At 42.4% G+C, this 25,516-nt stretch overlaps 1 protein-coding gene across 1 annotated transcript in view; it reads left to right on the plus strand.

Annotated features, from left to right (window-relative positions):
- The window catches only part of LOC123750599 (serine/threonine-protein kinase minibrain), a 156,497-nt gene extending 131,425 nt beyond the window's left edge, over window positions 1–25,072 (plus strand). The window contains 5 exon segments of the mRNA XM_069333700.1: window positions 13,652–13,938; window positions 14,977–15,101; window positions 15,103–15,121; window positions 15,335–15,770; window positions 24,931–25,072. Coding sequence (XP_069189801.1) covers window positions 13,652–13,938; window positions 14,977–15,101; window positions 15,103–15,121; window positions 15,335–15,770; window positions 24,931–25,001 — 938 coding nt within the window. The 3' untranslated portion in view covers window positions 25,002–25,072.
- The last annotated feature ends 444 nt before the right edge of the window (window positions 25,073–25,516 follow it).

Consider the following 25,516-nt stretch of genomic DNA (forward strand, 5'->3'; position numbering starts at 1 on the left):
GTTCAGTTATTCGTTTGCATGTCTGACCAGGTACCAAGCTAGCTTCCCTAGCTTGCCCACATCTCAAGAAGTACATCAATAAACTGGAAAAGGCACAAAGGCCTTCTACAAAATGGCTTCCGAAACTAAAAACGAACGGGTATGAGGAAAGGCTAGAGGCGTTAAATATGCCAAAGCTAGATATGCTACAAAGCTACCTATAGAAGAAAGAGATGATATGATTACCGCTTACAAAATAATATTGGGAATCGACCAAATTGACAATGAGGGATTCCTGAAATCAGCAACTTCACGAACAAGAGGTCACAGATTCAACCTAAGGAAACAAAGGTGCAAAGCAAATGTAAAGTAATGAAGATAGATTTAGGGAGCAGGAGGCCAGATACAAGGTACCATTGGGAGATGAAATTCTTCAAGAATCAGAGAGTGAGAAAGACCTGGGGGTTAAACCTCTGTCCCCTGAATCTCGCATCAAGAGGATATCATCAGCAGAATATGCCAGGTTGGCCAACGTAAGAACGGCCTTTAGAAACTTGTGTGAGGAATCATTCCGAACCTTGTATACCAGGCATGTCAAACATGCAGCACTTTGCGAGCACACCTGCAGCCTACACTGAGGATACTGTAATTTGGTCATTTAAAGTTTAAAAACTTTGGAAAAGGCCCTCATGACAACACAAATGTGACCCATGTGACCCTTGGGGTACCCTCAATTTGACATGCCTGTTGTATTCCACATATGTCAAACCAATCCTGGAGTATGCAGCTTCAGCATGGAGTCTGTATCTTGTCGATCATAAGATCAAATTAGAGAAGGTTCAGTGGTACGCCACTAGAATAGTACCTGAGCTGAAAGGCACGAGCTACGAGGAGAGACTATGGGAACTAAACCTCATGATGTTGGAAGAAACATGAGCTAAGGGCGACATAATCACCACATACAAGATTGTCAGAGGAATTGATTGGGTAGATAAAGACAGTTTATTTAACATAGGTGTGGGGGGGCGGGGAGCACACACTAGGGGACACAAGTGGAAATTGAGTAACTAAATTAGCCATAGAGATGTTAGATAGGACTTTTTTTTTTTTTTTAGTGTCAGGGTAGATAACAAATAGAATGCATTAGGAAGTGATGTGATTGAGGCAAACTCCATACACAGTACAGAGTCTGTCTCCACCATTTATATTTTATTTATATATATAAAATACTGTATATGTAGATATGTATAGGGGGAGGTGTACTACCTCTGGTGCAGTTGTGGGAGACCCATAGCCTCGGAGAAACAAATAAGGGAGCACTCGGAGAAAATTTGTCATTAGTCTCCTGATTTCTTGAGTATTTGCTTCTCCTAACTACCCTATTATATTATTATACCACCCCTTATATATTATATTATGTTACAGTGTTTTATTTGTTTAATTTCAGTTATATTTGTTATATTTTGCTCTCTCTCTGTCGTGTCTGTCCTCCTTTACTTTGGTTTCTATGTAGACAAAGCTTTGGCTTTCCTACCCAGTAGCTCAATACGGTATGTGCTTTTCTGCATCACTCGCCACCGATAAGGTTAGTAGTTTGGCTTGGTAATTGCTGTCAGATGTAAGATGTAGTTGAGAGTATTAGTCCGAGTAGATTATTGTAGTTGAGTGGTGTGGTGAGTAGATTAGTTTTTTTTGGTGTGTGTGTGTACTCACCTAATTGTGCTTGTGGGGGTTTTAGGTTTGGCTCTTTGGTCCTGCCTGTGTGTGTGTGTGTAGCTGAGAGTAGTAGTCTGAGTAGATAATTGTGTTGGGTGTAATTGAGTATGGCGTGGTGAGTAGATTACTATGCGAGATGTAGATGAGTGGTGTGTGGCGAGTAGATTAACACATAACTTCTCCATCCCTGGAATGTGCATGTTGTCATTTAAGGGAATAAACATTTAAAGTAAAGGTTGTCGGTCATTCAGCTGGCAAAGTGTTTTGTTGTTACCTTCATTGAGTAGTTTGTAAGTAGATTATGTAAAGGTAGTAGAGCAATGAAATGTATTTATTTCTTGAACTAATCCACAAGGACCTTGATGAGGGTTCGAACCCATGCACGGGATAAGATCATGTCGTGACACAGTTGACTAGGGGGCGTCTGGGAACATCTCGTGCGTAGATTCAAACCCTCGCAGGCGATGAGTCACAATAACGTGGCTAAAGTATGTTGACCAGACCACACACTAGAAGGTGAAGGGACGACGACGTTTCGGTCCGTCCTGGACCATTCTCAAGTCGATCTCACAATCGACTTGAGAATGGTCCAGGATGGACCGAAACGTTGTCGTCCCTTCACCTTCTAGTGTGTGGTCTGGTCAACGTTCGAACCCTCGTCATGGCCCCTGTGGATCTGTTCTTTTGATTCACGCTATTGTGATTTCTGTGTGTATTTATTGCTTTTTTAAGGCTGTGGGGGTGTACATGCTGGGCAGAATTGATAACAATTGTGTTGTGTACTCTGGGAACAGTTACATCCCTGGAAACACAAACCGTAACTGTCTCTATTTTCCGCTTGCTACAACTTGCTATATTGGCTGTTCTAACTGGTTAGGAGGTGCTAAAACTTGTTCAAACGTTGTACTAACGTCGTAGTTTCGGTGTGTGTTTGGCGGGATACGCTTGTCTGTGTGTGTGTTTTAATTTGCCGTGTATCTTTGTTTTGTGCTGGCTCTTAGTTTAGAAGGTAACTAAATACTTGGTATCAGTTTGCAGGTAACTGTGGCTTAAATGCATTTAAACAACAACATATATATTTGGTTTTCAGTATTTTTGTTATGGGAGTTGCTCGTGATTATCTTTTGAGGATGTTTTGGTCCTTTTGTAACAGTAAAGTCCGTTATCTTTATGTACTGTAACGGAGTGAAAATAAGTGTGATTGATTTTTATTTCTTTATTCATTAGATGACTTTTATGTATATATATCCAGGTATTTTACATACATTCTTATATGTAACAGCTTACAATTTTAGTTGAGATATATTATGACATACAAATTAAAAATACACTAGAAAGACACTAAAGAAATGAAAGAAACTATAAGCAACTAAAGAGTTTGACATCAACACATTTAGGATTAAATCTGTTGATGAAAACAGATTTACTGTTTAGATTAATCCAGGACAGCTATCCTGGATTAAACTAGCTTTGCATGCACAGCTCATGTAAGAGGGATTTGACTTGAAACACAATTTAAATTACTCATCAACAAGCCATATCCTTGTGATAGTAAATTTGTAATAATAGGTAATATTAATGGAAAAACGCCAACTCTTGGTGACTTGTAACTCTTGGAAGGTATATGAGGACAGGATAGTAGCCGAGATAGGAGGACAGGATAGTAGCCGAGATAGGAGGACAGGATAGTAGCCGAGATAGGAAGACAGGATAGTAGCCGAGATAGGAGGACAGGATAGTAGCCGAGATAGGAGGACAGGATAGTAGCCGAGATAGGAGGACAGGATAGTAGCCGAGATAGGAGGACAGGATAGTAGCCGAGATAGGAGGACAGGATAGTAGCTAAGATAGGAGGGCAGAATAGTAGCCGAGATAGGAGGACAGGATAGTAGCCGAGATAGGAGGACAGGATAGTAGCCGAGATAGGAAGACAGGATAGTAGCCGAGATAGGAGGACAGGATAGTAGCCGAGATAGGAGGACAGGATAGTAGCCGAGATAGGAGGACAGGATAGTAGCCGAGATAGGAGGACAGGATAGTAGCCGAGATAGGAGGACAGGATAGTAGCCGAGATAGGAGGACAGGATAGTAGCCGAGATAGGAGGACAGGATAGTAGCTAAGATAGGAGGGCAGAATAGAAGCCGAGATAAGAGGATAGGATAGGTGCCGAGATAAGAGGATAGGATAGTAGCCGAGATAGGAGGACAGGATAGGAGCTGAGATAGGAGGACAGGATAGGAGCCGAGATAGGAGGACAGGATAGGAGCCGAGATGGGACAGGATAGGAGCCGAGATAAGAGGACAGGATAGTTGCCAAGATAAGAGGACAGGATAGGAGCCACGATAGGAGGACAGGATAGTAGCCGAGATAGGAGGACAGGATAGTAGCCGAGATAGGAGGACAGGATAGTAGCCGAGATAGGAGGACAGGATAGTAGCTAAGATAGGAGGGCAGAATAGAAGCCGAGATAAGAGGATAGGATAGGAGCCGAGATAAGAGGATAGGATAGTAGCTAAGATAGGAGGGCAGAATAGAAGCCGAGATAAGAGGATAGGATAGGAGCCGAGATAAGAGGATAGGATAGTAGCTAAGATAGGAGGGCAGAATAGAAGCCGAGATAAGAGGATAGGATAGGAGCCGAGATAAGAGGATAGGATAGGAGCCGAGATAAGAGGATAGGATAGTAGCCGAGATAAGAGGATAGGATAGTAGCCGAGATAGGAGGACAGGATAGGAGCCGAGATAAGAGGATAGGATAGTAGCTAAGATAGGAGGACAGGATAGAAGCCGAGATAAGAGGATAGGATAGGAGCCGAGATAAGAGGATAGGATAGTAGCCAAGATAGGACAGAATAGAAGCCGAGATAAGAGGATAGGATAGGTGCCGAGATAAGAGGATAGGATAGTAGCCGAGATAGGAGGACAGGATAGGAGCTGAGATAGGAGGACAGGATAGGAGCCGAGATAGGAGGACAGGATAGGAGCCGAGATGGGACAGGATAGGAGCCGAGATAAGAGGACAGGATAGTAGCCAAGATAAGAGGACAGGATAGGAGCCAAGATAGGGGGGACAGGATAGGAGCCGAGATAGGAGGACAGGATAGTAGCCAAGATAAGAGGACAGGATAGGAGCCAAGATAGGGGGGACAGCATAGCAGCCGAGATAGGAGGACAGGATAGTAGCCGAGATAAGAGGATAGGATAGGTGCCGAGATAAGAGGATAGGATAGTAGCCGAGATAGGAGGACAGGATAGGAGCCGAGATAGGAGGACAGGATAGGAGCCGAGATGGGAGGACAGGATAGGAGCCGAGATAAGAGGACAGGATAGGAGCCGAGATAGGAGGACAGGATAGTAGCCGAGATAAGAGGACAGGATAGGAGCCGAGATAGGAGGACAGGATAGTAGCCGAGATAAGAGGACAGGATAGGAGCCAAGATAGGGGGACAGGATAGTAGCCGAGATAGGGGACAGGATAGGAGCCGAGATAGGAGGACAGGATAGTAGCCGAGATAGGAGGACAGGATAGTAGCCGAGATAGGAGGACAGGATAGTAGCCGAGATAGGAGGACAGGATAGTAGCCGAGATAGGAGGACAGGATAGTAGCCGAGATAGGAGGACAGGATAGTAGCCGAGATAGGAGGACAGGATAGTAGCCGAGATAGGAGGACAGGATAGTAGCCGAGATAGGAGGACAGGATAGTAGCCGAGATAGGAGGACAGGATAGTAGCCGAGATAGGAGGACAGGATAGTAGCCGAGATAGGAGGACAGGATAGTAGCCGAGATAGGAGGACAGGATAGTAGCCGAGATAGGAGGGACAGGATAGTAGCCGAGATAGGAGGACAGGATAGTAGCCGAGATAGGAGGACCGGATAGTAGCCGAGATAGGAGGACAGGATAGTAGCCGAGATAGGAGGACCGGATAGTAGCCGAGATAGGAGGACCGGATAGTAGCCGAGATAGGAGGACCGGATAGTAGCCGAGATAGGAGGACAGGATAGTAGCCGAGATAGGAGGACAGGATAGGAGCCGAGATAAGAGGACAGGATAGTAGCCGAGATAGGAGGACAGGATAGTAGCCGAGATAGGAGGACAGGATAGGAGCCGAGATAGGGGGACAGGATAGTAGCCGAGATAGGAAGACAGGATAGTAGCCGAGATAGGAGGACAGGATAGTAGCCGAGATAGGAGGACAGGATAGTAGCCGAGATAGGAGGACAGGATAGTAGCCGAGATAGGAGGACAGGATAGTAGCCGAGATAGGAGGACCGGATAGTAGCCGAGATAGGAGGACAGGATAGGAGCCGAGATAGGAGGACAGGATAGGAGCCGAGATAAGAGGACAGGATAGTAGCCGAGATAGGAGGACATGATAGGAGCCGAGATAGGAGGACAGGATAGGAGCCGAGATAGGAGGACAAGCAAAGTTTTGTTACATGAAAAAAATGTAGGCGTAGCACCTAGTGATAATACTTTTTAAGTGAAATAAGTGTTTGGACCTAGAACCTAATAACTGGGGTACTGACACACTGTGCCACCATCTGTTGACCTCTCATCCCTCTTCCCCCAATACACAAGCATAAAGACAAGAGCCCAGTAGGCTCAGGACTCTCTGGCCGACTGACTGGGAGCCGGTCGGCCGAGCAGACGGCACACTGGACTTGTGATCCCGGGTTCAATCCCGGGCGCCGGCGAGAAACAATGGGCAGAGTTTCTTTCACCCTATGCCCCTGTTACCTAGCAGTAAAATAGGTACCTGGGTGTTAGTCAGCTGTCACGGGCTGCTTCCTGGGGGTGGAGGCCTGGTCAAGGACCGGGCCGCGGGGACACTAAAGCCCCGAAATCATCTCAAGATAACCTCAAGATAATCTGTACACCAGCTGATTGACGGGTGAGAGGTGGGACCAAAGAGCCAGAGCTCAACCCCCGCAAGCACACCTCGGCGAGTACAGAGACCGCTTTTCCAAATGAGGAATATAATAGGATTAAAGGACAAGGGTGGACGTTAGAAATTCAAATGCATCAGAGATAAGAAAATACTTGTGAAGTGCAGGTGGTAATTGCAGTGTACTTTGCAAAGGCATTGATGCCATCTCCATTCACAGTTATTAAAGCTAATGTTGAATGGAACAGTAAGGGGCAAGCAAGTATGTTCTAGACAAAGGGAAGTCCGGAACAAGGACATTGTCGTGTGATATTTTGATGCTTCTGATGGTTTTTGCATCCACTTACCTCATTAAATTTAAATTTATTCCATTATAAATTTAAATTTGAAAATGAAAATTATCCTATATATAATTGGCATATGTGTTATTGAAATTGCAGGTTAAAAAAAATGCCTCTTTCGACTTCAATTCCTGTCATGATTTTGTATGTGGCGAGCGCATTGCCTCACTTTCTTCTGTCTGCGAGCTTTGGCATATTTATTGCTTCTGACTGCTCTTCATAGCTCTTGTGTGTTAAATCTAGAAACCATTTAGAACTGTCTTTGTTCCTTTTATAATTTATTGATATGCTTCTTGAAATATGGGCACCACACAGCTGCTGCGTTATCTAATTTTGGGCTCACAGTTACAGTATTGATTTTTTTTTACATTTGCTTCAAATTTGAAATTGCCTGTTGATGTCCACCCTGTCTCTTCCCTTGAATATAGTGATCATAGCTCCTTTGGTCCTTCTCTCTGTTTTATCTGTGTTGGATTGAGTTCCCTTAACACAAGTCTAAGAAAATTTTAAGTACAGTACAACCTCGATTCAACGCACCCTATGGCACCAACCCCGGTGCGTTGCAGGGTTGGCTTCGTTGCAAGAGGTGACCTTCAAGAGGCGTTTGCATCAGTATCTTTTTTTCTTGTAACAATAAAAATACATTACCATATTATATACTGTACCTATATATTACTACTCTACTAAAAAAATACTGTGTTACAGTTGCTATTTATCTTATTGTTGGAGTTATCTCCATCTTGAATTCTCATGGAGTTGTGAATGCTGTACAGTAAATACGTAGTGTAATGAATTATGCCGTTAGCACTGTATTGATAAGTAGTTCTGCTGTATGTTGAGTATTATAATACAGTTTATGAAAACTATTTTACACTAAAATTACTGTAATGCAACCTTGATTTTAGCACTAACACTGTACTTAAATTTAACACTTATTCTAACTGTGCACTTCACTCACTATGTTCTTGCATGTTTGCATACAGCTTTGCTGGTGCTCGCTGCTGCTGTGTTTACTTCAGCTGCTGCTGAGCTGGCGCTGGCTGCTGTTGTACTGGTGCTGGGTACGGCTGTGCCTGTGCTGGGGTACCGCTGTGCTTGTGATAGGTACGGCTGTGCTCGTGCTGGGTACCGCTGTGCTCGTGCTGGGTACGGCTGTGCTCGTGCTGGGTACCGCTGTGCTTGTGATAGGTACGGCTGTGCTCGTGCTGGGTACAGCTGTGCTCGTGCTGGGTACCGCTGTGCTTGTGATAGGTACGGCTGTGCTCGTGCTGGGTACCGCTGTGCTCGTGCTGGGTACGGCTGTGCTCGTGCTGGGTACCGCTGTGCTTGTGATAGGTACGGCTATGCTCGTGCTGGGTACAGCTGTGCTCGTGCTGGGTACAGCTGTGCTCGTGCTGGGGTATGGCTGTGCTCGTGCTGGGTACGGCTGTGCTCGTGCTGGGTACCACCGTGCTCGTGCTGGGTACAGCTGTGCTCGTGCTGGGTACAGCTGTGCTCGTGCTGGGTACAGCTGTGCTCGTGCTGGGGTATGGCTGTGCTCGTGCTGGGTACCGCTGTGCTCGTGCTGGGTACCGCTGTGCTCGTGCTGGGTACCGCTGTGCTCGTGCTGGGTACAGCTGTGTTCGTGCTGGGGTATGGCTGTGCTCGTGCTGGGGTATGCTGTGCTCGTGCTGGGTACAAGCTGTGCTCGTGCTGGGTACCGCTGTGCTCGTGCTGGGTACAGCTGTGCTTGTGCTGGGGTATGGCTGTGCTCGTGCTGGGTACCGCTGTGCTCGTCCTGGGTACCGCTGTGCTCGTGCTGGGTACCGCTGTGCTCGTGCTGGGTATGGCTGTGCTCGTGCTGGGTACTGCTGTAGGGCGTATAGATTAGGTCTATATGCCCTACAGTAGGCTGGTATTGAAGCCAGATCTAGTAACATAAATTTCTCTCTAATACTGTATTGGATTTACATCAAATTATATATTTTTGGGTTATATATTTATTTTAGCAACATTATTAAGATTAATAAGAGCTATAAAAAATACTTATTTTAGAACCGATTTATTAATTTTATTACTTCGAAACTGTTGGTCACTGAACTGTGGCGACGAAATTGAATGAAACACGCATGGTGCTGTGTGCACATGGATTAGATCCATCCACTCGCCATGGAGTTCTTGTGCCAATAACATGAATAATTTCTCAAATAGCAGATGTCAATCATTTTATAGTATATATTTGGTTTTATTTAGTTCAGTTTAATTAGGATTATAGAGAGTTATTAAAACACCAGTTTTAGAAATGATTTTTTTATCTGAAACTTTCAAAGTCATGCGTCACAGAACTATGACGACACAGACGAAAGTGAGTGAAACCTCAGTGTAAAGTGAGGTTTACAGTACAGTATTCCCTTATCTGTCCACCCTTTATCTGATGTGAAACATCTTTCATCGCAGAAAATGTATATAAGAAGATTTCAACACATTAGCTAGCTATTCACGCATCAGCCTTTAAATTAATCTGCAAAGATACATGTGCCATAAATCGGTAAACGAAAATTGTTCACATTGAGCAAAAACGAAATCTGTGAACTCTGTCCACAGATTGAATGAAAATCTGAATGAAAATAATTAACGAAAATCTGTGAACTCTGTCCCAACATTGTAAGCAAATCCGCACATTTCCCGCTTTGGCGAACCATTGTTCATCAAAAAGGGGTGAGCAAATCTGGCCTGAAAAGTGTGCAACCTATCCTAAGATTCGTTAAATTGGGGTACGTTGAATCGAGGTTGTACTGTATTATTTTGTGTGCATGTTTCACAAGATGTGGATTCAAACTGATGATGTATATATTTGATGATGTATATTCTAAGATTGGTTTTTGTATTGGCTGTGATAATTGTCTTGGCAGAGTCCTTATTTATATTTTTACTTCCATTCATGTGCCTGCCAGTTTCATATGCAGTGTGTTATCCTGTTTGCACTTTTGTTTACACTTTGTCTTGGGGTGGCCCTTGTGGTTCCCCTGAAGCTATCTTGCTGAGATGGCTCCCTACTACTAGGTCACGTTAACGGTGGAATTCTATTTGGCCTATTGGGGGACCAGAGCTAGAACCTGGCCCTCCTCACAGAGGTGCAGAGAGCATGGTGACACTCCACAACATGACTGAGAAAGCATCTAGAGTCACTGAACCAGTATGGACCACTGCTGGATTAAGAGACTGAAGCCTAGAAACCACTAAATGAACTCCCTCATCAATGTAGATAGATAATCTAATCTCTCGAAACAAGTGCAAGCCCGTTGGCACTACCCCACTCCCATCCCAAATCAGTGGGGGGGGGGGGGCTCTCGGTGCCCACTGGTCTACCAAGTCAGTAATGTCGCTGATGCTGACTGTTGTCAATGTCCGCTGTTGGGCTCTGGGATATTTTTGGGTTTTGGGTCCAGCCAACCTCTTCCTTTGAGCTGTGGGTTCCTTTGGACTCCACTTTCTTATACCACGTTGTGGGCTTGGATTTCAACTCTGTCTCAATGTTTTTGTGTTTGGGTTCCTGAGTTGGGTGGGAGTCTGAGAGAGGACCTTGGGTTTCCTTGGATCTAAGTTGGACCTTTTTTCCTTATGTTCCTTTGTTCCTTATGTTCCTTTGTTCCTTGTTCCTTGTTGGACCTTTGGCCCTTTTACTTCAGAGTGGGAGGGGGGTTTTTATGTTTCCATTTCCATGTATAAGAGATCTTAATGCAGCTCTTCCCAGGATTCATTTCTGCAAGTTTCTTCCAGAGGTTTCCTTACTCTGGGGTTCCCTCGCTTTGTTGGCTTGCTTGGTATCTGATCCCAGGCCTCTTTCAGAAGATTGGCCCTGATGATGTACCTCTGGTTCAAACTTCTCTCCGGTTTTTCACATCTGATCTTTTGTTTCATTATCACCATTTCTACAGTGAGCATGTGCCTGAATTGATGATGTTCCACTGCGTTTGTCGTCCCGGCGGCAGTATGAGGTTTTTTTGGCACGCTCTTTCGCCACTTCCTTTCCTTATGTTGTTACTCCTTGGTCTCCGTTCACATGGTGCCTTCATTTCTTTCATGGTTGTTTCTTAATTGGCATCTCGTGCTGAATACTGTTGCCTCTTATCATTTGGTGCTGGCAGAGTCGATGCTGCTTGCATTCAGCATTGATACTTCCTTGGTGCCACTTCGGAATCTGTCTCGTGCATTGTTTCACCTCCGTCTTGCTTATGAACTGCCTGAATCCACTTAGTCCTTGGACCATGTACTTGCTTTTTTTTCCCCATCGTTTATGATGTCCCTTTTTGTTTAGGATTCATTTTTCAAAGTTTGCATAATTTCTGGTGTTGGCTCTCTGCCGCTACTTTTGTGCCAGGAGTTATGTTTCAGTGGATGCTATGTTGGTTGATGCAGTTTCCTTGGTTTCCTGTTCTTAGGCTTGTGTTTCTTAGGTTGTCTGCAGTATCAAAGTCCAACCAGCCTGCGGTCTACCTTCATGCCCATGATGTTCGGAAATTTGCGGCCACAGATTTGTATTGGTCCAGTATTTAGTTTGTTCCTGGGCCTTGTTGTGCCTCTGTCACCTTGGATTGTGTGTCTTGGCCTGGTGTCTCGTCTTTGTTCTGACTGCCTGCAGTTTCTCCTCCTTCCTGGTGAGTTGTTCTCTTTCTTCTCCGTAGTAGAGCTCCCTTGTGGTTCCCAACTTTAGGGAGATGCAAAGGGCTGCCCCAGAAACCCAGCATTGAAACCCAGGGATGCTGTAGTGCCTATGGCACCCCAACATTGGGGTGCCATAGGCACAATCGGAGAACACTGTATAAACATCAGAGGTCCACGGTTGTTTAACATCCTCCCAGCGAGTATAAGAAATATTACCGGAACAACCGGCAATATTTCAACAACAACAACAGTATTTCAACAAGAACAACAACAAATATTGCTGGACATCTTCAAGAGAAAAACTAGATAATTTTCTCCAAGGAGTGCTGGACCAACCTGGCTGTGGCGGATATATGGGCCTGCGACCCACTCCAAGCAACAGCCTAGTGATCCAAGCTTGGGAAGTAGAATAATTCCCAGAACCCCATCAAGAAGGTATCGAGCAGGAATGTAGCAAAATGCCTCTTTCTGGGTGAGCTCCCCGATTCCCTCCCCCCATTCCAGGTCATTATTTTTTTGTTTTTTTATTTGTGCATCTGCTCCAGAGTCGGCTTAGTAAACAGCTGGACACCAGGAGCTCTGCCCCACTGGTGGGGGGGGGGGGGTTGTGATGATGAGCTTATGCTTGTTTAGAAAGATTTGACAGTTTACATTGTTGGGGGGAATTCATTTATTGGTTTTGAGCCTTTGGTATTTTTTAATCCAGCTGTGATGTGTGTTGGTTAGCTGACCTTCTGGATGCTTTACCCGTGGGGTGGTGGAATATCACCTGCTCTATGCCCCCTCATACATAATAAGAGAACAGGGGTGACGCCGATGAAAATAATACTCACATTTCCCCCCAAAAATATATATATGTGGCCCCCCTCGCATATATATATATATATATATATATATATATATATATATATATATATATATATATATATATGTATATGTATATATATATATATATATATATATATGTATATATATATATATATGTATATGTATATATATATATATATATATGTATATGTATATATATATATATATATATATATATATATATATGTATATGTATTATATATATATATATATATATATATAGATATATGTATATATATATATATATATATATATATAGATATATGTATATATATATATATATATATATAGATATATATATATATATATATATATATATATATATATATATATATATATATAGATATATGTAGATATATGTATATATATATATATGTATATATATATGTATATATATATATATGTATATATATATGTATGTATATATATATGTGTATATATATATATGTATATATATATATATATGTATATATATGTGTATATATATATATATATATATATATATATATATATATATATATATATATATATATATATATATATATATATATATATATATATATAATGTGAGGGGGCCAGGTACTGGCACTGGTCCACGGTAGGCCAGACATAACTCCACGGCTGATGTGACCTAGTAATAGGAAGGCATTTCAGCGAGATGGCTTCACGGAGCCACCTGGGCTGCTCACCTTGAAAGAGATGCTTCGTTACATTCAACGCTTGTGTGTGCGCATGCGTGTGTGTGTCGTGCATGCTTACATTCGTACTTAACTTTCTATGAAGTAATGAGACATAGCTCCTGGGTTCTGCTTTTTAGCTATCTTGTTTGCAAGCATGTGCCTGTATATATGTATGTATTATATATGCTGTATATTATTCGTTTCTCTGTTTAACAGTACTGTATTTCATTCTATTTATCCTAAAAAACTTTTTGTAGCTGTTTTGTGCCTATGTTCATTGCAGTTTATTTTTACATAACAATACTGTATTCCCAATAAATAATATTAATTTCTGTTTTTATTTTAAAGATGCTATTTATGTTTATTTTCTGACCGAGTCAGGATATTATTACTGTGTGTATGAATTTCTTCTCTTCTAATTCTAATTAGAATTAAAGAATTCTAAGATAACTAAATTGGACTTGTTTTAAACTGTATTTGCATTACTGGTAATAACCCCATCTTAACATTTCATTTTTATTTTTTTGTAACAGTACGTTTGAAGCGGCATTTTATGTGGCGCAATCACCTATGCCTGGTCTTCGAGCTGTTATCTTACAACCTGTACGACCTCCTGCGCAACACTAACTTCCGTGGCGTGTCACTGAACCTGACTCGTAAATTTGCGCAACAACTCTGTACCGCTCTCCTCTTCCTGTCTACGCCGGAGCTTCAAATAATCCACTGTGATCTAAAGCCGGAAAATATTCTACTCTGCAATCCAAAGCGGAGTGCAATTAAGATAGTGGATTTTGGAAGTTCTTGTCAAATGGGGCAGAGGGTAAGTGTCTTAGAGGCTGTAATCGTAGTTATGAAGGAAAAAGAAATAGTGGAAGCATATAGTATTGGCAAATTAACTCACAGTATACATATTTACACAATGGATTTTGAAACGTTATTTTGTAAATATTTGGATCCGCAAACTGTTGAAGCTCGGTAAGAGACCTTTATTGGGAAATTTTGTACACAATTTATGCTAGAGATGTGCTTACTTGTTACCTAGCTGAACTATATAGAGTAATGGAGGGTTTGGGATTAAATGTGTGTAGATATAGTCATTAATGGCATTGTGAACATGTAGATATTAAGTCTTGTGTTAATCATTTCTTATTGCTAGTTGGAACACAGCGACTTACTTTAGTTTATAAGAATATTTTTAGGAATGCATCATAAATGTTGCCTTTAAATAGTTCACATTTACTTTTGCTTCTCCAGAAGTCAAATTTGGAGACCGTTCCTCACTAGCATATGGAAGATTTATATTTCACTCCTGTTGCCTTATTTGTGAAATATTTATATTTGGCTCCTGTTACCTTAATTTTTATTAAATTTAGGTATGTGTTCTTTGAGCCAAAGTAACATTTCCCTCATAAGACATGGACTTGGGATTAAGTTACATTTCCATATAATATTACAATATTATGTTTCCAACAATATTACTGGCAATCTGTGTGAGATCACCTTTTATTACTAAGAAATAAGCAGATAACACCACTGATTTCTTCACTTCATATTTTATGTTTGGTGGATAAGTTCGACTTGCCTTATGAATACAAAAAATCACTCCTTTTTCCCTATATGTACCTATCTTTTTGTCTCCTCGGATCTTGTTTCAATTATTGGGCTGAGTGCAGGTCGCAAATGAGATAAAGTATACTCTGTATAGTAGTATATGTATATAAAATATATACAATATATGTATATATTTTCTAAAGCCTGAGAATCTGGCATGGGTACCTCAGTGAACATTATTTCTTTTAAGACACTTTGCATTATTGATGTTCATTTTGTGTGACTTGACACTTCGTTTATTTTCCAGATATATCAGTACATTCAGTCACGATTCTACCGGTCACCTGAGGTATTGCTAGGAATTCCTTATAATATGGCCATTGACATGTGGAGTCTTGGCTGTATACTCGTGGAGATGCATACGGGAGAACCTCTTTTCAGGGGCCAATGAGGTGAACTACTTGTGTTTGTATTTTGAACTGTTTGAATGTTTTTGTTCATTATTTTCCTTGATCTAAATTTTATCCAGAAGTCATACAAATTCTTAACTATATTTTGAATATAATCTGTTGATTTTTATTAGGATTTAACATACATTCTAGTGTAATAAAATGTTTGCCTTCTAAGTATTTGATAAAATGGAATTTTAAATTTTTTTTTTACAGGTGGACCAGATGAATAAAATTGTGGAAGTGTTAGGAATGCCTCCCAAGCATATCCTAGACATGGCCACAAAAGCTCGGCGTTATTTTGATAAATTGCCGGACGGGACTTATATACTTAAAAAACCTAAAGACGGCAAGAAATATAAGCCACCAATGAGTCGTAAATTGCGGGACATTATTGGAGTTGAAAGTGGTGGGCCAGGTGGTCGGCGCTTGAACGAACAGGGTCACTCTGTTTCTGACTATCTCAAATTTGAGGATCTGATAAAGAAAATGCTTGACTATGACCCAAAGACGAGGATTACTCCTTATTACGGCCTGCAGCACAACTTCTTTAAACGGACGAGTGATGAATCCACAAACACTAGCAATTCAACCAGTCCAGCAATTGAACACACTGTGGCCTCTCCTATCAGTCATTCAACCTCACAACCTGGTTAGTATTATTGATGTGTATTTGATACTTGCATGTAATTCCATTGAGTAATCCCTTGATGAAATGTTTTAGATGTTTGAAGCATTTGTTAATTGTCATTAGTAATAGATATACAACACAGTATATGGAAGGGAAAATTACTCTATGGTCTTGTTGAATGTATTTAATTCAGGAAATTCTGAGATTAAAACATATAATGATATGTATACTAATATGCTATACTTGATAAAATAAGGAAATATGAAAGGCGGGAATTGGACGTTGTGCTAATCTGATCGGCAGACCCATGGTTAGGTAAGGAGTGTTGTTCAGTTTAATATACATGTTATTGTGCATTTGCACATTAACATGAGAACCTAACAGTTTATTTGTGCTTTGCGGTACATGTTTGGTTCTGGGGGGAGAGCCACTGAAGCCATCTCGCTGAGATGGCTCCTAACTATTAGGTCACATCAGTCGTAGAGTTCCGTTTGGCCTACCAGGAAAGCATCCAAGAAGTCAGTGAACCAATACAGACCACAACGGATTTAAAGAGACTGAAGTCACAAAACTGCCAAATTCACCCCAGCAATTATAAACAAATGATGGAATCTCTTGTAACAAATGCAAGCTCACCAGGTTCCTGGTAAACTGGCAGAAGTCCCAGTTGGCGCTGCCCCCAGTTCAGACTTGGCTGGGCCTCATGTGAGACTTCCAGTCGGCCTAGCTTTCTCTTCCTCTGGCAAAGACTTGGAATCGACTGCAGCATTGCTGCCCGTGGGTGTTGAGGCATTCCCAGGTGACTCGAGTAGTTGTTTGGGAATCTGAAATTTGCCTGCGTATTTTTTTCTGGACAGTGTGCGGTTTCAGGAGCTGTCCTTCCTCTGGTTCCACCCCCTTCCACCTCTGCCATTGGGTTCAAACCCCAATTGCCCTTTGTAAGTTGATACATTGGTGGGTTCCTCTTTGGGATTGTCAAGGTCCAGTTACAGTACTTGATGCCTTCCTCCACCCCTGACTCGACATTATGGATGTGTTGGCTCTGGGTTGGAGTCCTGGGACATTGGCTGGTTTTGTTCCATCAGGTGCTGTAATATGCCATAAGGGGGATTCAAACTTTTTTGGATTCTGTGCTCAAGCTTCATTCAGACTGTTCCCAGGTGGTTTATTGTCTCGACTGGGGGAAGAGAGGCTTCCTTGGTCCATTGTCCTTTGGAGCTGGAACTGGATGTTGTGGGTAGCTCCAAACGCTAGCTTCTCAGGATTTGATTCTCCATGCTGTTCATGTCAGGAAGGGTCCAACTCACAGGTCGCACTAATGGTCTGTTCTGGTTCATTCCTATGTCTATGGAGTAAATCGTTGACGCTGCCTTCTTACAGTGGCTTTGTGAAATTTTCGGGTGCCCCAATGTGGATTTCTTTGCATCGGTCTGGAATCAGCTCCTTTCCTTGATCATGCAGCCCTCTTGGTGGATGGCTCTCAGTCGGACTGGTCACAGAGGAGGTTTCTATACCTCTTTCCCCAGGTCCTGGCCAGGATGGAGTTCTACCAGGAGAGGGTGGTCTTTCTGTCTCCTTGGTGGCCGGCTCGACTTTAGTTTCAAGCACTGCTTGCTCTGTGTCTGAATATGGGTATTATTTCTGCTGCTCTACCTCTTCCAGAAGTTCAACCTATTGACACTGGTTCAACTTGCTTGTCAACTCTCCACACTGGGTCTTCTGAAGTGTCTTTCTAGCCGTCTTCATGGCGAGCGGGTGGTTGAATTGATGGTGTCCTACCTACATTTGTCTGTTTTCCCAGAGACTGAAGAATGTTGACAATCTTTTTGCCATTTACTTTCCCTTTCGTCATTCGTCTTCTGTCTCCATTATTGTGGTCGTTTCATTCCTTTCTTAGTTGTTTACTGACTGTCATCTCATGCTAAATGCTGTTGCCTCTTATTGTTTGGTGTTGGTGGTGCTGCTACTGCTTGTATTTAGCATTGATTCTTCTTGCTACCATTTTGGAAGCCATTTTGCATGTAGTTTCACTTCTGGCTTGCTCATGCACTGCCTCAGCCCTTTTGGTTCTTTGACCATATCCTCGCTTTTCTTTCCTCTCCTCAGTTTTCTGGTACATCCTTCAGTATGGGATTTTTTTTTTTTTTACAACAGTTTTCTTGTTGGTGCCTCACCTTCAGTTATGAGGTTAGGGAAGTTCCTGCTTTTTTCCAGAGGCATGATTTTATTCTTTTAGCTCTGGTCGTTCATTTTGCTCGTCTGCAGCCATCCTCTTTTCTGGTGAAGGTTGAGTCAATGGGTTTCCAGAAAGAGCATTTGGTTATTGATAGGTTGTTGGTTGGCCGGGGGGTGCATCATGTGCTATGTCCAGTGACGGCTGTTCACCCCTACTTTCATGCAACAAATTCTATGTCAATCCTGTTTGGGTTGAGTTTCTCACCCTAGTGCTTCATCTTCATGTTTCCTTGGTTTCTCCTCCTTGGTGTGTCCCTCATTTTCTTCACCGTGAGTAGTTAACTTCTGAGAGCGACAAGGGCTACCCTAATAAAAAAAACATTGAATGTAATGAAACGCGTGTCTCTGGGTGAGTCCTGGTGGCGCCCCGATTTCCTCCCTCCCTCCCTTCTAGGTCGTCGGTTGGTGGATGTCTGTACATCTGCTTCAGAACTTGCATGGAAAACTGTGGGGGACTGGAAACGTGCCACCTCTGCCGCCACCCTCCCCCCTAAACTGGGGGGGTGTTAACGAGCTCACACATTGTTTCTAGAGATTCGATCATTTACTTGCATTTGGAGGCGTTCATTTTTTTTTTTTTTTTTTTTTTTTTTTTTTTTTTTTTTAATTCAGCAGTGGTCTGCTAGATTCAAAGAGCAGCGGAGGAGATTATTTGATTAGCTGATTTTCTACATGCTTTCCAGGTAATGGCACTGTCACCCGCTCTCTCCCTTTTTTATGAGGGGGTGCCAGGTTTTTATTCTAGTTCTCGATAGGCCACACAGAACTCCAGCCATCTCAGCAAGATGGCTTCAGGGAGTACTGGGGGCTCACCCATAAAGATTATATATATATAATCTTAGTATATTTTGGTAGCAGGCAGTCTTGCAAACATATGTTGCTGAATATGACCGAAAGGGGAAGATTAATGATTATAATACGAATCTTTTCAATATTTCTTGTGTTTTTCATCATTGTCGGGGAAGTTGAAAATGAACTCTCCAAAGTTCATTTTCACACTTTTATTTTTGGTCTGATGCATATTGCAAGGTTCTCAAAAACTAATTTACCATGCTTTTGTACTGGCTTATATTCTCTTTGGATGAGGTGGTACAGAACAAGTGGATGAAACAAATGGATGAATGGTATAACATAAAGGGATATTGATACGGTATTAAATGCATCAACGTAAACAGCTTAAGTTCTTGCGGCTGCTTGTGTTTCTAAGGCAGGGTCATTGGATCCTGTCTCTGCGTTGGCTCGGGGCCTTGAAGTGGGTAGAATGTAATTGTGTTAACTGGTTGTTGGTTGCTGGTCTTGACTTTTTGATGTGTAGTGCCTCGGTGATGTCCAGTATAATGGCAACAGAAGACTGTGTATGAACTGCTTAGCCACAGTAAGTACAGCATCTCTTGTGTTAATAATTGTATCTCTGTCGACAGTTGTATGTCTTCAGTTGGAATAAGGAGCCCAAGAGCACCTGAAGAAAGTTTCACACTTCATGTCACCCAAGTGTATGGGCACGACAGGATTTGCCAAGCCCCAAAGGAGAAAGAGCGTTGGCAGCCAGCCAAGATGAGTCCAGACCACTTAACACTTTCATGCTCTAGCATAGTAAAGTAAAATTTGAGTTGCATCATAGTAAAAAAAGATGATGCAACTCAAATTCAAGGAAAGCAGGACCCATCACAGAAGTGAGGTTCGAATTCTGCAGGAGGTACTGCAAAAGGTCTTCAGGAGTGTCCAAAGGGAGACTCGGGAAGAGGGAACCTCTGGAAAGACAAATCTGCAGAACTGAACAGCACATGGAAATGTATCCTGGGGGAGAGCCACAGTTAAATCCAGCTCATACCAGTCTGGAGGATATGAGAATTCCTCTCATGTTAGCATATGATGCTTTTTGGAAATAACAAAATGTCAAGAAGAATCCAGGAACATCCAAAAACTACAAGCAGATATTAATAAGGTTTTTGACTGGGCAGCAGAAAATAACATAACAGTGATAAATTCCAGGTACTCGGGTACGGTAAAAATGAGGACCTTATACATAATACAGGGTACAAAACACAATCAAATGTGCCCATAGTAGGAAAGCAGCATGTAAAGGATTTGGGAATAATGATGTCTGACGACCTAACTTTTAGGGAACATAACCAAGCAAATATTGCGTCAGCCAGAAAAAATGATAGGATGGATTATGAGAACTTTCAAATCCAGGGATCCCATCACAATGGTTGTACTCTTCAAGTCACTTGTGCTGTCTTGTCTTGAGTACTGCTCAGTACTCACTTTTCCCTTCAGAGCAGGAGAGATTGCTGAAATAGAGGGAATACAGAGAACATATACAGCATACTTAGACACGATAAAGCACCTAAATTATTGAGATCATCTCAAAGCTCTCCAAATGTTCTCACTAGAAAGGAGATGAGAGAGATACCAAATAATATACATGGACAATACTGGAGGGACAGGTCCCAAATCTATGCAGTAAAATAACAATGTACTGGAGTGAACAATATAGAAGAAAATGCAGAATAGAACCAGTGAAGAGCAGGGGTGCCATAGGCACGATCAGAGAACACTGTATAAACATCAGAGGTCTACGGTTGCTCAACATCCTCCCAGTGAGTATAAGAAATATTGCCGGAACAACCGTGGACATTCTTCAAGAGAAAACTACGTAGTGTCACCCGCTGACACTATCCTACACCTGTGCAGTGTAGGTTCAAGAAGTGCCGGACCAACCGGGCTGTGTTAGATGTGTGGGCCTGCGGGGCTGCTTGAAGCAACAGCCTGTTGGACCAAGCTCTCACAAGTCAAGCCTGGCCTTGGGCTGGACTTGGGGAGTAGAAGAACTCTCAGAGCCGCCATCAAGCAGGTATCCAGTGGCCCAATTCGGGCTCCTGGAGATTGCTATGAAAACTCCAGGGCAAAGCCAAAGTCATTATCCAATGCCTGGGAAAGAAAGATGTCATTCAAAGGAGAAGGTACAGAGGAGGAATGTAGTTGTGAAGGAGAAAACTGTAACTTTGGTTGGACTAGATGTCTCGACTACCTCCATTCTCAAGAAGGAAGAGGCAATCCCTGGAATTTGCTGTGCTAAACCCGATCTAAACTCTGCCTCAACTCTGAAACCCTCAGACATTTTGGAGCGTTAAGCAAGGTGAACCACTCCTGCTGGGGATAGGAGAGGAGGCATAGCTGGAGCCTAGGTGGAAATCGCCAGCAGCTCCAATTCCTCCACACACACACAGGGCAATAACGGGGCATCTGAGCAAAAAGTCGCGAACTTTAAAGCCTGGCAAACTGAGCCTGTAATGCGGCACTTGCTTGAATCTCCTCTACTTCAGATGCAGGATGAAAAACCATAGGGAAGGAACCCCACAGGATTCGGGGTCATAAGAGTCATTGACCCAACAAACAGCATGGCAAAGGCAGAATGATCATCTCCATGTATCAAAGGGGACGAATGGTGGGCTGTCCTCTGTACATAACTGACCTTGCCAAAGACCGACTGGGGAAAACCAGGACCTGCCAGTAATAAGCTAAACAGTAATAAGCACTGTTGCTAAACAGTGCTATGGCACGGGGGATGCTTGCCACAGAAAACAGGAACCACAATTAGCCCACTACCTGTGCTATGGTGTGCTGTTTAAACACAGCGTGCGAGCCCTCGAGTGCATCTGACTCAACCTATTGAATGCTCCCAACCAAGGGCCTAAACAGAGGTGTCAGACAACCCTTGTAATACCTGAGATAAAGTACTCCACTCAGATGGTGTAGCCTCAAAAGGGAAAACCCCCCACACACACACCAGAGAAGGAACTTTGTTAGTGCAAGGGCAGTGCTGAAGAACATCCTGGGAAGTGACCTCTGGATGCATGCAGTAAGAAGGCCAAAAGCAAAGTCCACACAACAAAACTTGACAGAAAAGCCTGTTCATGAAGCAAATACTATAATGAAACAAAGTAGTAAAAGAAAGACTACAAAACAAGTTCTAGGATGGCTGGCACTTAGCTTAGAAGCATTAAGCAGGTCGCTGCTTACTGTCAAGCAGGTATCACTGGGACCTGCTCACGAGAAATGGACCAAGGAGCACTACTGTTTTGCTTTTAGCAGTGCATCAGCAAATGAACTGAAATGCCTGCTGATGCTGAACCAAGCTCCGTGCTGCCTGGTGGCAGCATTTGGTAATAACAGGTTCGAGCTAGTTTCATGGGATTTCTTTTGCTTTGATTGGATTGTTTTTTGGCAGCTGTTTGGCAGATTCTAACTTTAAGTCTTGTGATCCCAGTTGTTGTCTTTAAAGCTTTGCTAACTTTCTGGATGTTATTTTCTCTCTGCGCACTGTGTGATGGGAAAGGAAGGGGAAGGTTCTGGCTCTGGTCCCCGGTAAGCCAAACTGAGCTCCCGCAACTGACCTTGTAGCGTGGATCAATCTCAGCAAGATAGGTACATGGAGCTCTCTCTCCTCCCCCCCCCCCCTCCAATAAAATCTGATGTAATTTACTTTGTCCATGGAAAGCCAGGAAATCTTGTGATGACATTGATTACTGGATTGTACCTGGATGGAGTTCTGGGAGTTGTTCTACTCCACAATCCTGGCTTGAGGCCAGGCTTGTCTTGTAAGAGCTTGATCCAACAGGATGTTGACTATTCATCTTTTTCTTGACTAATTTGGTTCTGGCAATATTAGTTAAACTTGTTGGGAGGATATTTAACTGCCATGGACCTTTGATGTTCAGACAGTGTTCTCTGATTGTTCCTATGGTACCTCTACTCTTCACTGACTTTAGTCTGTATTTCTTTCCATATTGTTCACTTCAGTATGATGTTGTTGTACTGTCCAAATTAGGGACCTGCCCTCCAGTATTTTCCATGTATATATAATTTGGTACCTTTCTCATCTTCTTTCTAGAGAGTAAATTTTGACACTATGCATGTTGTCTGTATTCTTTTATTTCAGCAACCACTCTCACTCTGAAGGGAAAGTGATTATTGAGCAGTACTCAAGGCAGGGCAACACAAGTGATTTGAATAGTATTAGCATTGTGATAGGATCCCCTGGAGTTGAAGGTTCTCATAATCCATCCTGTCATTTTTCTAGCTGATGCTATATTTGCTTGGTTATGCTCCCTAAATGTAGGTTATCAGACATGATTACTCTCAGATCCTTTACATGTTGCTTTCCTACTATGGGCAGATTTGATTGTACCCTGTACCTTGTATTTTGTTTAAGACCCCACAGCAAAATAGTGCACCTCCTCTTTGAAAGCCACCGCGCTACTGACTCGACGCGACAGAGGACTTGGTCTCCCGCATGGAGATGGGTGCTTGCCAAGTTTCCTTGATGTTATTATATTTCTCAAATTTTTCTGCAATAAATCCTAATTTTCATAAACACTCATGCGTGTCCGTTTGGTTGCGCCAGCGAAGATTTATTCGTAAAATGTATCTTTTTAACATATTTGAACAAACTTTTCACGAGTCTGATGCCACAGCCCACGTGACTTCGCTGGAATTTTTTTTAAATATTTTATTTTTAGGCATATTTTTTGTTTACAATTTGTTTAGGCTTTGTTTACAATTATTAAACAGTTAATGAGCTCTGAAGCCCCAGGAGGCTGTTTATAACAATAACAACAGTTGATTGGAAGTTTCCATGCTTATAGACTGCTTAATAAATGTAACCAAAACTGTCAAAGATTGAGGAAAGATGTATATGTTCGTAAGTGCTTGCGTAACTGTTTCGTGAATCTGGGGGCGGAAGAACAACAGCTCATGGTCTTAGCACCACACAGGGGGCCGAGGTCAAGCAATATTCCCACAGGAGCAGGAGGCCAAATTCCAGAGTGTTTGAAGCCTCAAACCCAAAATGCCACAGATATTTTTTTAGGCTGTATGCTTGGCTATTTATTTATTTGCAGTAATTATTTGTATACATTGGGTTGTAAGAGTACATAGCCCAATTTGTATTTCTTGTTTGTCGGCTACATAATAACACACATGCAGTACATAACCGAAATTTAATTTTTGGTTTGTGGATTATTTTTGTTTGTCTCCAATTTAAGGATAAACAGAATGTTTGCTACGTTGATGGGGTTCTTAGCCATTTTGGCCTTGGCTGATTTTTCAGTGTTGAGGCTTCTGGTGTGGCCTTTTGAACCTTGTTCAATTTCCTTTGGCCCTGCAGTGCTTGTGCTGCACTTGGGTATATGGCACACAGATTCTGTTCTTTGTCCTGGAGCCACGTCCGTGCTTTTCCGCAACAGATGAATGACCCGGTCTGCCCTTTCTGTTTTCCAGGAAAACTGGTTTCCTCTTTGCAGGCACCATTGTGAGTACTCTGGAAAGCTGCCAAGTCCCTCCCCTGTTTTTCTTCAAGGGGGACATGCTCTATATACTTATAAACTCTGCATTCATTATATTAACTCACCGTATACATTATAGCACCCCTGTAATCCTTGCACTCATTTCACCACTCCATTCATATCATAAGTTATTAAGCCAGCACTAAGGTACTTGTACCTCTCTTGATTGGCTGTGATCAAAACAACTCCCTATCGCAAAGTACTCATTATATCCAGCATTCTCATTACACTTCTTATGCGCATTATGCAGTGTATTCATCACACTTCTATACTCATACCCGTCGTATTTGTTACTCCTCCATTGCGAGATACTGTTTGGTGATCCATAAATACCTTTCCTCAATTTTCCTTGTGTGGTCGAACACTTCTAGTTTTACTGTGTTTTTGGAACTCGTTTATCTGCAGAAAATAAACCAAAGACCTCGTCCTTATAGGATTTTCACATTAAATTAATAAACTTTGTTGCTACCTGTTATACACCACACCATTTGCATCATGCACAATATAAATGCTCTAATGTTCTGCATGCAAAATCAATACAGAAATGAATGTACTTGCCAGAAAAAACAAAAACACGTTGTATTCCTCTTCCAAAGTGGTGAGATGCAGGAAGGTGGGTGAGGAGTTTACAGTGTGGCGTCTGGGGTGGGAGAAGGGCTTCCTGTAGACGACGAGCTTACACAATCTGCTGAGGTTTTCTTACAAATATCTTGCAGGTTCGTTTGCTTTAAATACCTGTAGTTGTGTTTTTCCTTAACCCCTCCAACTGTGCGGCAATAATATGTACCTCTTGCCTCCCTGCGTATAAAAAAATTATATCAATTTTTTTATGTACTGTGTTTAGCTGTAGTGAAGTCGACTACTTTTGGTTACTAGTGGGCAGGGTGGCTGGGTATGGTAGCCTGGTGGTGAGTGATGGGATGTGGTGCTACATGGCATTTCTCTTTTCATTTTCTTTCACTATTTCTCGCTTTATTTACGTTTGGTCTAGTCAAATGATGGCATATGAGGGGCTCCGTCTAGCTACTCCTGTGATGAGTGGTCATATCGCCCTTACTGACCACAACTAGGTGGCAAAACACTGCTAGCCCACTGACCCGATCCTACCTAGTGCCTGACACAACAATGAATTTAGCACATTTATAAACTTAACAAACCCAGCCCAAACATCATCTTTCTTCA

The sequence above is a fragment of the Procambarus clarkii genome, chromosome 4, assembly GCF_040958095.1.
Source record: "Procambarus clarkii isolate CNS0578487 chromosome 4, FALCON_Pclarkii_2.0, whole genome shotgun sequence".
Taxonomy (NCBI): domain Eukaryota; kingdom Metazoa; phylum Arthropoda; class Malacostraca; order Decapoda; family Cambaridae; genus Procambarus; species Procambarus clarkii.